General features: G+C 60.8%; 2 protein-coding genes across 2 annotated transcripts in view; one reads left to right on the forward strand and one right to left on the reverse strand.

Moving 5' to 3' along the window:
* Window positions 1-7,329: 7,329 nt before the first annotated feature.
* CHLRE_08g373370v5 (uncharacterized protein) lies at window positions 7,330-10,366 on the reverse strand. Its single transcript, XM_043065102.1, has 2 exons — window positions 10,255-10,366; window positions 7,330-10,093 (listed from the first exon to the last, which is right to left on the reverse strand). Exons 1-2 carry the CDS (start codon window positions 10,310-10,312, stop codon window positions 9,978-9,980), a joined length of 174 nt encoding a protein of 57 aa, XP_042922102.1. The 5' UTR covers window positions 10,313-10,366; the 3' UTR covers window positions 7,330-9,977.
* A 360-nt stretch (window positions 10,367-10,726) lies between these two features.
* The window catches only part of CHLRE_08g373371v5 (uncharacterized protein), a 2,818-nt gene continuing 297 nt past the window's right edge, over window positions 10,727-13,247 (forward strand). Inside the window, exons 1-6 of the mRNA XM_043065103.1 lie at window positions 10,727-11,178; window positions 11,490-11,579; window positions 11,773-11,961; window positions 12,094-12,210; window positions 12,388-12,840; window positions 13,047-13,247. The exon at window positions 13,047-13,247 is cut by the window's right edge and continues 297 nt beyond it. Coding sequence (XP_042922103.1) covers window positions 11,122-11,178; window positions 11,490-11,579; window positions 11,773-11,961; window positions 12,094-12,210; window positions 12,388-12,840; window positions 13,047-13,070 — 930 coding nt within the window. The 5' untranslated portion in view covers window positions 10,727-11,121 and the 3' untranslated portion in view covers window positions 13,071-13,247. The remainder of the gene's footprint in view (window positions 11,179-11,489; window positions 11,580-11,772; window positions 11,962-12,093; window positions 12,211-12,387; window positions 12,841-13,046) is intronic.

A 13,247-nucleotide genomic window follows, 5' to 3' on the forward strand; every position in this document is an offset into this window, starting at 1 on the left:
TGTCCTCTCTTATGCTAAACGAGTGCACGCTCACCTTACAGCCACGCAGGATCCGAATGCCCTGTTCTGGAAAGAATGCTACTGCCCCAACAGTGGCGCCTTCAGCGAACTTCTCCTGAACCACTACCTGTACCACAATGCCACCATCAGCAACATATTCGCCTACCCCAACAGGAAGCTGATCATGCGCCGAACCCACTTTCCGCGACTCAATGGCGACATCAGCAAAGAAAAGGTCCTAGAGAACCTTCCGGTAGCCGCCCGAACTCGCGGCTTTACTGTCCACCAGTACACCGTGCGACACACAATTGCTGTGCGTTACGAAGCAGGACAATGGAGAGTAATAGACTCGGTGAACAGCCCTATCCACAACACGGTCTTACACGACAACACTTGGAACACACTTGATGGGGAGGTCTGGTGCCTTGACGCGGTGCGTGCATCTGACACAGCAACACTTCAGGACGCACTTGGGCAACTCCGTGAGATCGTCCCGCCACCACGCCCGCCACCCCACATGGAGGCCACCAGACCCGTGCAGACAGGGCCCGCCGCCACAGGAAGGCCGGCACCAGAGCCAGCTCAACATGCCCAAGACAACTCACCGCTGCGGGTAGCACACAGGACGCCACAGCATGCAGCACCCCACACTACCGCACCCGCGCAGCCACACAATACAAATGCTGGCATAGCACCCCGGCTCAACACGACAGGCACCCGACAAACTATCCTTAACTGGCTAGTACGGCCCACTGCACGCAACCATGCCCACATGGAACCCAACCAGGCACACACAAACACGCGACCCCCCAGCAGCAACACCACCCTACACATCGTGACCCACAATGTACGGGGACTGCTCTCAGAAATTTTGTCCACCGGCCAACCCGGCAACCTCAGCTTTACCCTCTGCAACCTAGCCCAGTGGAAAGCCGACATAGTTGTCCTAACCGAGACAAAACTGACAGGGAAGACTGACTCTATCAAGCGAGCCTTCCGAAATGAAGGATACCGCCTCTACTGTAGCACTACTCCCCGCGTGGCCACAGCGCGCGGTAGCGCTGGCGTAGCAGTGGCCATCTCCGCCCGGTACAGTGACCTCGGCTGTGTCACACACCACACGCCCCCACCAACACTCCATGGCTATGTGTCACACGTTCAAATCAAGACCCCCGGGAGCACGCCTCTCACTGTACTGGGCATCTACGCACCAGAGGACATGCAAACCCGCAAGGCAATCTACACATACTGTCAGCAGGTGGTAGGCCGGGCGGACGCGTGCGGACACCACCTAGTCACCGCGGGAGACTTTAATGCCGTCGCCCGAGCACATGAGCGGGACAGCCCCATCGACACGGCGGACCGGGCCCACCAGCGGTTCCTTGCCGATAGTGGCCTGCGCCCTATCCGCGGAGACACCACTACCACTGCCGAATGGTCATATGAACAAACACGCCCGGGCATGGCCCCATACCACAGTCGCATCGATGACATCCTCCTATGCCCTGCCACGCGCGCTGCATGCACTGAAGCGCGTGAATACACCAGTACAGTTGCAGGCAACTTTGACCACAAACCAGTCCACGCAGAGTTACTAGCCGCGGACCTACAGCTATGGCCGGCACCACAGGCCGGCGCCCGGAACCCAGCCCCCCAGCAGCAGACCCAACAACGATGGGCCGAGGTCGCCCTGCCCGTCACACAAAAGCAACTGGCCGCCGCAGCTATCCGCCTTGAGGAAGCCTTGGTGGAAGCAACAGCCGACCTGCATTCCGCAACAAGGCAGGCAACGCAATCAATTGAACATGCACTCACAAGGCACAGCATGGACCCCACAGGCTACCCCGCCAGCGTCATGCACCGAGACTTGGCGCAGGACACGAGCATCCAGAAGGCCGATATCAACCAACTTGCAGCACAACTTGCCTCCGCACTGGACACCGGGCTAACATGCCTCCTTGAAGAGTGCACCCGGAAAGCCCCCTTCACTGGCAAACACCACGCATCACGCTCCACCGCACGGGTGCTAAAGCCCCTATGGGACAAGGAAGTGGCCCTGAAGACACAACTGACAAACCTCACGCAAGGGCCCCAGGCCCTACCTGAGGTAGACGCCGCCAATGCAGCAGCAAAGCTGCGGAACGAAATAAAGGCCTGCCAGGCCGAGCACCGCCAGCTAGTGGCGGACCGCGCCAAAGCCCAGCGAGAGGCCGCTGCCACAGCGCTGCAACATACCCTGGCCACGCGCCCTGCACAGGGGCACAAGAGAATCTTTCAGAAGGAAGACATGGAACGGGGTCTCCCAGCGGTCCGGAACCCAGAAACTGGGGAGGTGACGACTGACTCCACCAGCATCCTCGCCATACTCGAAACCCACTTCCGAAAGCTGTCCGCCCCACCACGCGGCACCCGCACTGGGGACTTCCGACTACCCAGCAACACCACACGCGGCTACCCATTTGAGAAAGCCGACGCAACAGATCAATTCACACTGGACCGCAACCGGCACCCTGACACACACTCCATGCTCCCCAGCATGGCAGACACGGCAAATTTTGAGCAGTGCATTTCTCACCTCTCCAGAAACAAGGCGACAGGCCCTGACGGCATACCAAACGAACTGCTCCGTATCCTGCCATCAGGCATGAAGCGCAACCTCCACTGTCTCCTGCAAATCATGTACGTCAAGTCACAAATACCTGAAACCTGGGCCGCATCGGAGACCGTGCTACTCCCCAAACCTGGGGACGCCCTGGACATAAAAAACAAACGACCCATTGCGCTCGCAAATACCTGCTACAAGCTGTACACGTCCATGCTTACCTTGGACATTGGCGAACTGGCTGGCCCCCTCCAGCTATTCAGTGAAGCGCAGGAAGGCTTCCGTGCCTACTGCAACACCGAAAGGCAGGTCCTAAACTTAGTCCATGCCCTTGAGGATGCCGCACTGTTTAAAAAAGATGTCTATGCGGTATACGTGGACTATAGCTCCGCGTTTAACACAATCGACCAGGACCGATTACTACAAATTATGTTTGACCTTGGGCTGCCAACGGACCTGATCCGCGCAGTCCGCAACCTATATGCACATGCGACCACCCGCATCCGCACCGACCATGGAAGCACATCCGCCATTCCTATAGAGCGAGGCACCGTGCAAGGTGATACACTCTCACCTGTGCTCTTTATTCTGTTCATGGAACCTCTTGTCCGCTGGCTCCATGCGGGCGGACGGGGCTACCACTACGGCTGCCTGACCCCCAGCGAAAACCTGCAATACCATTGCAGTGCCGCCGCGTACGCAGACGACCTGGCGGCGCTCACCAACTCGCTCGACGACCTGCAGGTTCAATGTGACAAAATCGCATCTTACGCCGAGTGGGCGAGCCTGCGTGTCAATCACACCAAGTGTGCCACCACCGCCATCTGGCACGACAAGTCTCGCTCGGACCCCAACCTTGACGGGCCCACAGGAAAAGCTACCCTTGCCGCCATGCGCCGCAACATGACCAACACAATTAAGATTGGCACGACCCCTGTCCCGTACTTCCCCCCGACCCAGCCATACAAGTACCTGGGCGTGCAGCTCACTTTCTCGCTGGACTGGTCGGCACATGTCGCAAGAGTCACCGAGATTGTGAAAGACAAGGGCACAGCCATCGCCACATCCCTGGCAACGCCGGCACAACGCCTGCGCATGATACAACAGTGCGTGCACACCACAGTTGCATATGGGTTCGCAGCAATGCCCTTCACAAAACAGGACATAACAACGCTCGACACACTAGGGCGCAGAAGTCGCGTCCAGCGACCTGCACCCCAAGGCACTCCGCCCATCAAATTTGATACCCTCTATTTACAGAACTGCCCCGCACTCTGTAAGCTGCTTCCTAGGCCGAGAACGCTTGCTGCCGTACCCCTATTAAACGCACCGTCCTCCCTGCGCGTATTGTCCAGCCTGCTGTACGGTTTGACAAACGCTTTCGAATGGTGTTGAGAAAAGGCTACAGTCAGTGGCGGGTTTCAGGAATGCCGGTTTTTCCCTCGCGCTTCCCAGCCATGCCAGCTAAATGCCTGGGTATTGGGATTGATAATCCAGTTGATACCTGGCAGCAGGGCAGCGCGCGGTGGGTAGCTGCTCCCCTCGCGCATTGCATGGGTGCAAATTCATGCTTTTGCGCAGGGGGCAGGATGCCCTCATAAATCCTACGCGCGCAAGGTTGGGAGTCATTGCCCACCCGTACCCCAACAAGCTATGCATACCCAAGCTGCTACACCACAGGGCTGTCGCCGGCAACCCATGGCGCGAAAGCTGGCTTGCTGTCACAATGGGCCTTTTTCCCAGCCTCGCAGCGTGGGCGTGGCTACCTAGAACCCGCATGCACGCTGGAGAGCGCCCAGGAACATCTGCGCTATGGAAGGGGCCTTGGGGGTACTGTCCCACGATGGGACTTACCGGGTCGGGATCAACGCGCTCCCGCGCGGGAGAGGTCGGGCTGGCGCCGGTGTCTGTTTGGACGCGACTTTTGCGCCCTAGTGACGGGGAAAGCGGCACCAGGATTGGAAGGGCGGGCCCGCGCGCATGAGCTCCAGGCTTCCAGTGCTGCTATCTATGGCGTATGTGAGAATTGTTGGTGCAAGCGGCCAGCGAAAAGGCGCTGGGCAGCGTTGCTAATTGCTTGCATTTCGGTCGGCATTTGGTGCGAGCCCTTGGGATTGGGCTACGCGATGTGGTCTACACATAATGGTGCATCTCACTTAGATTATAGCAGGAGTGGTGCGGCAGTGCCGACTGCAAGGTTAACTTTGTCCAGGCATGCCCCGCGACATGCTAAAATGGAGTGCCCGCCAGCGTCACCGATATACAAACGCTTCTTGGCAGTCCTGCCCACTACTATAGAGAGCTTGTATGTGCAAGTACATCGCAGCCAGGGGGCGGTCTCCATGCCGCATGGGTTGTGCAATAGGGTGGTTGACACGCGTGCCGACCACCACGCTGCGACTGCCTGTCAGGCCACGCCCACAGTAATGCTCTCTGGTGCGGGCCGCTGCATATAGCGCACAACCAATGTATATCACTACACACAAAGTGGCGTGGTCGGGTGCACCGCCGGTGGAGTGATATCACCGTCGCAGACATGTCAGCATCCCCGCACTCGCACACGTCAAGCACCCTCAACCGTTCGCAACCGGCATGCAGCAGCCTAACTATACAGCACGGCCCCCAGCTCCCCATCATACAACCATCGGCCCCGAGTCAAAGCAGCAGTGGAAGGCCAGGCGCTGGATCTAACTCCTGAACACAATGCAGTGCAACACAGGGCAGCGCCAACAGCGCACCATACCACCGCGGCTTTTCCTCCCATCCCTGGTCACACCACGATGGGGACCAGGACGCATAGTGCTGTGGCCAATCGTGCATGGCCCCCCAGTTGCAGCGCCAGGGCGTGATGCCGGCCTACCTGGTGCAGAGGGCGGGCGGAGGGGAGAGCGGTAGAGTGATGGGCGGACGCTAACAGGCGGTGGGGTGGTGCCAGTCTGAACATGGGTATGCCACGTGCTCGTGGCGAACCCTGGATCAAACCCCGCCGGTTTGCCGTGGCCCCCGCCCGTCACTAGGGCGCAGAAGTCGCGTCCAGCGACCTGCACCCCAAGGCACTCCGCCCATCAAATTTGATACCCTCTATTTACAGAACTGCCCCGCACTCTGTAAGCTGCTTCCTAGGCCGAGAACGCTTGCTGCCGTACCCCTATTAAACGCACCGTCCTCCCTGCGCGTATTGTCCAGCCTGCTGTACGGTTTGACAAACGCTTTCGAATGGTGTTGAGAAAAGGCTACAGTCAGTGGCGGGTTTCAGGAATGCCGGTTTTTCCCTCGCGCTTCCCAGCCATGCCAGCTAAATGCCTGGGTATTGGGATTGATAATCCAGTTGATACCTGGCAGCAGGGCAGCGCGCGGTGGGTAGCTGCTCCCCTCGCGCATTGCATGGGTGCAAATTCATGCTTTTGCGCAGGGGGCAGGATGCCCTCATAAATCCTACGCGCGCAAGGTTGGGAGTCATTGCCCACCCGTACCCCAACAAGCTATGCATACCCAAGCTGCTACACCACAGGGCTGTCGCCGGCAACCCATGGCGCGAAAGCTGGCTTGCTGTCACAATGGGCCTTTTTCCCAGCCTCGCAGCGTGGGCGTGGCTACCTAGAACCCGCATGCACGCTGGAGAGCGCCCAGGAACATCTGCGCTATGGAAGGGGCCTTGGGGGTACTGTCCCACGATGGGACTTACCGGGTCGGGATCAACGCGCTCCCGCGCGGGAGAGGTCGGGCTGGCGCCGGTGTCTGTTTGGACGCGACTTTTGCGCCCTAGTGACACTACACTGGCTGGTTATGCAAAGCGTTGCTATGGGCTCCCCCGCAGCTTCCCCACCCGGACCTCCCTCCTGCCCGCCGACGAATACGGCTTGGGCCTGGGCTCCCTCCTGCCGCAATACGCGCGCGTGGCCCAGCGGGCCCTGGTCCTTGCCCTAAATGACTCGGGCCGTCTTGGGATAGTAACCCGAGCCCTTCTGCCGCGCCAGGCAAGCATAGCTGGCTCCACACACGCCCACCTTCTCCCAGCCCATAGGTCACACCACCGACGCTGAAACAGATGACCCTGGCAAAAGAGTACGGTGTCGTACTGTATCAAAACGGGTCTGCCTTTACAGTGCCTACCTGGTCCATTGCCGCTGCCCTTGAGGCAGAAGCCGAGGCCCGGGGCGTTGAACCTCTTCCCGTTGAATACGTCCTCCCTCTTGCGGACCTGAGGCTCGAACTGAGCCACCTGGTGGACCGCAACACAGGCAAACACCTGATCACTAGCTCGGACCTCGAGAAGCACATGGGGGCGAGCCGGGTCCGACACAAGCACAAGGTAGCCCTCAACAGGCTTAGCCTCGCGCTCAGTATGGCTGGACGTGCAGGGGAAAACCCTCCAGCCCACGGCAGCCCTGCCCCCCTGACCACCGCACAGCGCACTCTGCCCGACGTGGCCACAATCATAGCCTTAGCTATGAGGCCCGACCCCCTCCCCCCTGGAATGGCCAGCCCCCTCGACCGGCACCTCCAGCCCCTCCCGGAGGCGCCCCCCGCCCAAGCAAACACCACGCAAGCCCCCGCCGACCTGCCCCCCCCCTCCCCAGCAGGGGGGGGCCAGGCCCAACCCGACGCACATGGCCCTGCGGCCGCACCGGAAGCCCCTGCTGATGGGGCAACGCAGCCCTCCATACGACCCCCGGCCAGAGCCCGCAAGCCGGCTACAACCCGCCGGCCACCACAGAACCAAACACGCGCACGGCGCGTTACAAAACACGCAGCACAACGCGCACGCATTGCAGAAACCACGCGCACTACCCCTGAGGACCTACTCACCGGGGACCGCGCCGCCATCAACCATGCCCTGCGGCTCACCAACGGCGATGAGAGCCTGCCGGTGGGCACGCGGGGGTACGAAACGGCATGCTCGGTATTCCAAGCGCTCACCAAAGACATGACAGGACACATGCGGATCGGCCACCCACACCCACAGGACCCACCCTCCCTTGCCATTGCTGTCGAACCACGCCAACAGCGCCGTGGGCTACCACCCGCCCTCACATCCCGTCTCACGGCGAATGCCGCCAACCCCGAACCCAACGCCATAAGCGAGTATCTGAACAACACAGCATTGCCTATGGAAGTCAACCAGGCTGCCGCTCATAACGACCCCATGGACGCTGATAACCCGACGCCGCCCCTGACTGCCCCGGCAGCGCACGCTGCGGGAGGCCACGGGGCCCGTCCCAGCTGGCGACTGGCCCGCGCCAGGATCACACAAGATCTAGTCCCACGGCCCGCCGACAACGCACTAAACGGTGACACTCAACTCACCTACGACCTGACAAATGACGGACAGGAACTGGCACAGGTCCTGCACAGCGAAAACAAACAAACTGTCACGGACAAAGAACTGACACGGAAGCGCAAAGCCAAAGAGGACACCTCTGGGACACGTGAAAAGTACTGGAAGGTGCAGTGGAAGCCGTCCATTTGCCCGGCCGGCATTGCCTCTGCTTTTGTCCGCATGGGCTACGCAACTATCCAGAATGCCAGGTGCTACAAGCACCCTCTTGCGACGCGCCCAGGCCCACAACCTGCGCAGACCGCGGCTGAGCCTCCGACCCAAGCCCACGCAATCTCACCTGAAGAGCCTGCCCAAGCTGCAGAGCCGGCAGCACCGCAGCCCACTGGGGCCCCCCTATTCTCGTCCTGGACGACCAAACTCCTGCGACATGTCACGTGGGCGCCGAGCACGGACCGTGAGAGGGACCTAAAACACAGTCCACAATGGGAGGAGTTACTGGAGGAGTGCAAAACCCGGCTAGCAAACGGTACCAACCAAGGCCCGCGGCCCCGAACAGTGCGCCCCGCACCTGATCGGAACCTTACCGCCAGACAGCGCCAAGGCCGCCACGACGCCGAGCCCCTGGATACCGCATCCCGCGCGCGTGATATCCGCACGACCACCACCATCACCACAAGCCCGTGCAACCCCTACAAGGACATCGTGGCCCCCGGAGCATACACTATTCCCACCACTGGTGGCACCCGCCGTGACCCAGCTGAGGCGCACGTCCATGACCCCAGTGGCCGCTGGCTGGGCACCATCACCTACCCCCGCCTCCTTACCCTGTGGGAGCGCTTCAGGCACACCGGCAACCAGCGGCCCAACGCCTTTGAGGAAGCGGTCGCTGCCCTCATCATGCGCTACCGCTATGACCCGGCGCAGCAGGACCGCAAGGCCATGCCAATGCACCAGGTGTCGCTGCCGGCAGGCACAGTAGCAGCCATCGTCCAATGCCTGCGGGTCACACAAGCAGTACACGTTCGGGAAATGTTTGCGTCCCCACTAAACTCCTCCACTGCAGCCCACGACTACTGGACACGAGACCCTGCTGATGGGGCCTTTGGCGCACTGCACGATGCCTACCAGACCGCATGGACCGGCTTGCAATATGCCCACCCCCCCTCTACCCCCCACGATGCACGGAAGGCGCTCATGTGGGCCCTCGCATGCGCCGAGGCTATGCGTGACTCACAGGAACCAACCCTTACTGTATTGGCGCTTCCCAAAGCGGCCACTTTCCCCCACACGCAGTGGCTTCAACACCCACTTTGCCACGAGCTGGCCAACTGGTCCGCGGGCACCGCGGGCCTTGACACAGGACTTGGCACCAACACCCAGGCTGAACGCCAGAAGGGGCTCCGACTGGTCATTGCTGGGAACCCCGCCGGTCTCCAGTGCTTTGCCCCCCGCCTGAAACGGCTCGTGGACACACTGAAGCGGGGGGCGAACGCACCCACGCACATCAGCGACCCGCGCACGTGGACACACACGGCCACGGCCCCAACCTGCCCGGCCCTCCCAAACTCACTTCTAAAGCAAGCCAAATACCAGCACACTAACCAAAAGACGATACACGCCATGGCTGACGAAGCACGACGCTTTCCTAACGCGCGATTCCAGACCCACCATGCTCTGGCCCACGACGTGAATGGCACTGTCTGGACAGATGGTTCGGTAAGCAAAATCAAAACTGACAATGGCAAAGAAGTCCAGGTTGCCGGCGCCTGCGCCTGGTTCAGCGATTCTCGCGTTGTCTACGTGAATCCAAATGGCGCTGGGTGCACAAACACTATTACGAGAGCTGAACTGGCAGCAATTCGTGCTGCGCTCGCAGAATTTGGTGGCGAGGGTAAAGAATTTGCAACTAAGAAGCTCACTATTGCATCAGATTCTGTTGCAAGCTTGTACCTAATCAAACGAGCAATTAACGAGCCTCGGCGACTGCATCTGAGTAAACATCGGGACCTCCTGGATTCAGTCGTGGCATTGCTCCATGCACGCCACGCCCGGGGCGCACCCACCGCTCTGATTAAAGTGATCTCGCACACCGGGCTACACGGCAACGAGGAAGCCGATAAAGGGGCGGCTGCCGTCGCCACCCAGGAAAAACCCGCCGATGTATCCGAACCGGCCGACAACGACCCGCACGCCCGGCACTGGTGGCCGACCTTCACGGTCACCAGAGACGACGACAGCACAGCCACGCACTACGTGTCGGACCTAAACCGGGGCCTCACCAGGGCAATGGCCCCCAGCTGCCGTGGTGGATACGCCAACAAAACCCTGTACACTGAGAAATGGGCCGAGGCAGCACCCAGCCTTGACCCACGCGCCAGTAACGCGTACATGACGAACTCGGACGCCAGCCACGGCCTACGCCGGTTCATACAGAATGCTCGTCAGGGAGGCCTCATCTGCCCGGCCCGGCTGGCTTTGTTTAACCTACGAGACAGCGATAAATGTGGTCTCTGTGCCCACACCCAGCGCAGCCGCGGATCGGACCCAGAGCGTGGCACCGCAGGTCACCTTGCCGGCCACTGCGCGCACCCCCAACTCGTTGGCGCTAGGATAGCCAAACACAACACTGCAGTGCGGACGATTGCCGAATGCCTACACCATGGTCACAACGGTGGTGGCTACATGATAATGGATGCCACCTCCCGAGCTGAACTGCCTGAGTACTGTGCGGGCATGCGGCCGCCGTCCTGGCTCTGCCCGCAAGTGCCCGCTGCAGACCTCAACAGGATGCGGCCTGACATCCTGTTTATCCCGAACCTTCCCCGGTCCGAAGCAGAACGCTTCATGACATCCCCACCAGCCAACAAAGGGGCCTACCCAGTGTACATCCTTGAAGTTGGATACACCTCTGACCTGCACCACAGCGAGAAGCTCATTCAAAAACAAGCGCAGCACGCCACCCTTGCCACTGCCATGCAAGCTGCAGGGTGGACTGTGCACTACGATACTAAACACGTTATTACACTGGGCCACGGTGGCACTGTCCCCCGTACCCTTGAAACTCTCCTCAAAGACCTAGGAGCCAAACCGCAGGCAGCCAAGGCCTGCTGCACACGTCTCCACATGCATAGCGTCACCACACTCCGGGGCACCGCAAACCTGTACTACCGGCTAGAGCGAGAGATGGGCATTGCCAACACCCGATGCCGCCCGGGAGGCCGCACCCAGGGGACCGCCAATGGCGGCCCCCGCGCAGGGGAGCCGGGGTAGGGAAATCAAGTTTTCCGATGGTGGGGTGAGCTTGTCTCACTCCTCCTTAAGACACGCGGGCACCTGTGCCCTGCGTAGATATTGTTATTACACTCTGTGGGGTTGGGGCGCGCGGGGGCGGGGCGGGGCTGGCAGCGTGTTCATGGCGGGGTGCAGGTGCATGTATGAATTTGGTGACGGAACAGCAGAGCACTAGAAGGGGCGAGTGCTGTGTGCCAGAGGGTCTGGTCCAAGTGTTGGTGTGCGGCGGTAACACCCGGCGTGTACGCGTATAAATTGCAACTGGGCGCAGGGCATTGTGTTGAGTCCCCCTCCCTAAACATCCTTCACATGCAGGCCAAGTCGCCCGGCTGCGGTTACGTGGTGCAGCCAGCCCCGCAGCTGCTGCGGGCCATGGTGAACCCGCGCGCTCTGCGCACCAGCAAGGTGCCTCGTTGTGTACCAACTGGCGGGGCATTGGGCGAGCGGGCATGCGGGGCCTGGAGCAGCAACACGGTGAACGGCGAGTCGCTGCCTCCAGTGCAGCGACCTGCACCGGCGGCTGTCAAGGCGCAGCAGGCCGTGCTGGCCAAGATGCGAGCACAGCTGTGGCGCCGGGCGCACCCCTCCTGTCCACCAGCACAACCTCAGCGTCATCAACGCCTGGTCGGAGCAAGTGGCAACGATGCCAGTAGTGGATGCTACCTTCGGCTTTGAGCCGGCGGAGGCACCGGCGGAGGCACCGCGGGTGGCGGCGGAGGAGGTGGTGTTGGTGGAGGAGGATGTAGTGCTGGAGGTGGCGGCGGCCGATGTGCAGGCAGCAGAGGAGGTGAGGCATGCGCAGCTTCGCTGACTAATGTGTAGGGTTTGGGTGCCTCTTTGGGCTGCAATGCGCTGAATGTGCTGGGTTGAGTGTGCAATGCACGACTTGCAACGGCTGTAACTTGTGTCCTGCTGGCAGGCGCGCTGGCGGCCCCGCCCTCCTGTCCCCGCCGACAGCCGGTGGGGTGGCCGCTTCGACGTGCTAGGGCGTCTGCAGGGCAGCGGCGACTGGGCGGACCTGGCCATTGATGAGCAGGTGAGCAGGTTCATCAGGCAACTGCGTGCATGGGGCACGGTGAAGCGGGTGTGTGCTGTGCTGTATGCCAACTAACGGGTACACCATCAAGTATGTTTTTGGCTGGGTTTATTTATTGCAGGTTCAGCATTGCCAACCACTGTCCTGTGCTGTCTGCCTCATGCTCTTTGCCTTCAGGACACGGCAGTGGGTGCGAGCGCGGACTCAGGCACGGGGCCGGAGGCGGAAGCGGATGTGGATGATCAGGCTGCAGTAGTGGGCGGCAAGGCAGATGCTGCCATGGCTGAGGACATCGCGCTGCCAGCTGCATGTGCCGGCACCTTGTCAGCAGGTCGCACGGCCGCCAAGGCAGTTAAGCTCCCATACAACCTGCGGAAGCCGCTCCACAAGCAGCGCGACCTGCAGCGCCGTGCACGGGAGAAGAAGCGGCTGCTCAAGCAGCCGCTGGAGCAGTGGGAGATGGACGCCTGCCAGTCAGGCCGGCCTGGACAGAAGAAGCAGCAGAAGCAGCCGCAGCACCAGAAGCAGCGGCGGCAAAAGCAAGCGGCCGGGGAGGGCAAGGGTGAGGCGGCCAAGTCAGTGCAGGACCGGCAGCACATGAAGCGGCTTGCGCGGCGGCTCTACCACCGGGTGAGGGGAGCAAGCTGCTGTGCAAGCCCTGCAGTTTTCATTGTTTGCAAGTGCACGTGGGCCGAAGTTAGGGGCTGTCAATACCAAGCAAGTGAGCATCACATTGTCGCCGCAGGTTGCACTCAAGCAGACGGGGGCCAGGCCATGGGCGGGGCGGTATGCTGGGAGTTTCATTCCGGCCCCACTTATGAATGCGGATGTTACAGAGGGGGCAGTCTTATGGAACATAATCTTGCTGATGTGTCCATGTAGGCACTGCTTGACTCAGCCCGTAAGCATGGATGGCTGAGTCCCTGGCGTGACTACAGCGTCCGCACCAAGGCCAGCGGCATGTATGTGTTAGAGTGTAAGCGTAGGGTGCGCTACATGCCCGTTACACACGAGGGAATGCCAATACACACCCAGAG

Source organism: Chlamydomonas reinhardtii, chromosome 8 (assembly GCF_000002595.2).
Source record: "Chlamydomonas reinhardtii strain CC-503 cw92 mt+ chromosome 8, whole genome shotgun sequence".
NCBI lineage: Eukaryota > Viridiplantae > Chlorophyta > Chlorophyceae > Chlamydomonadales > Chlamydomonadaceae > Chlamydomonas > Chlamydomonas reinhardtii.

Bases quoted from the DNA above. Each gene is read 5' to 3' on its own strand.
- CHLRE_08g373370v5 (XM_043065102.1), bottom strand. From the start codon at position 10,312: ATGAACCGGCGTAGGCCGTGGCTGGCGTCCGAGTTCGTCATGTACGCG. The intron at 10,094-10,254 runs GTGGGTCAAGGC...GTGACCGTGAAG, and splicing joins CATGTACGCGTTACTGGCGC to GTCGGCCACCAGTGCCGGGC.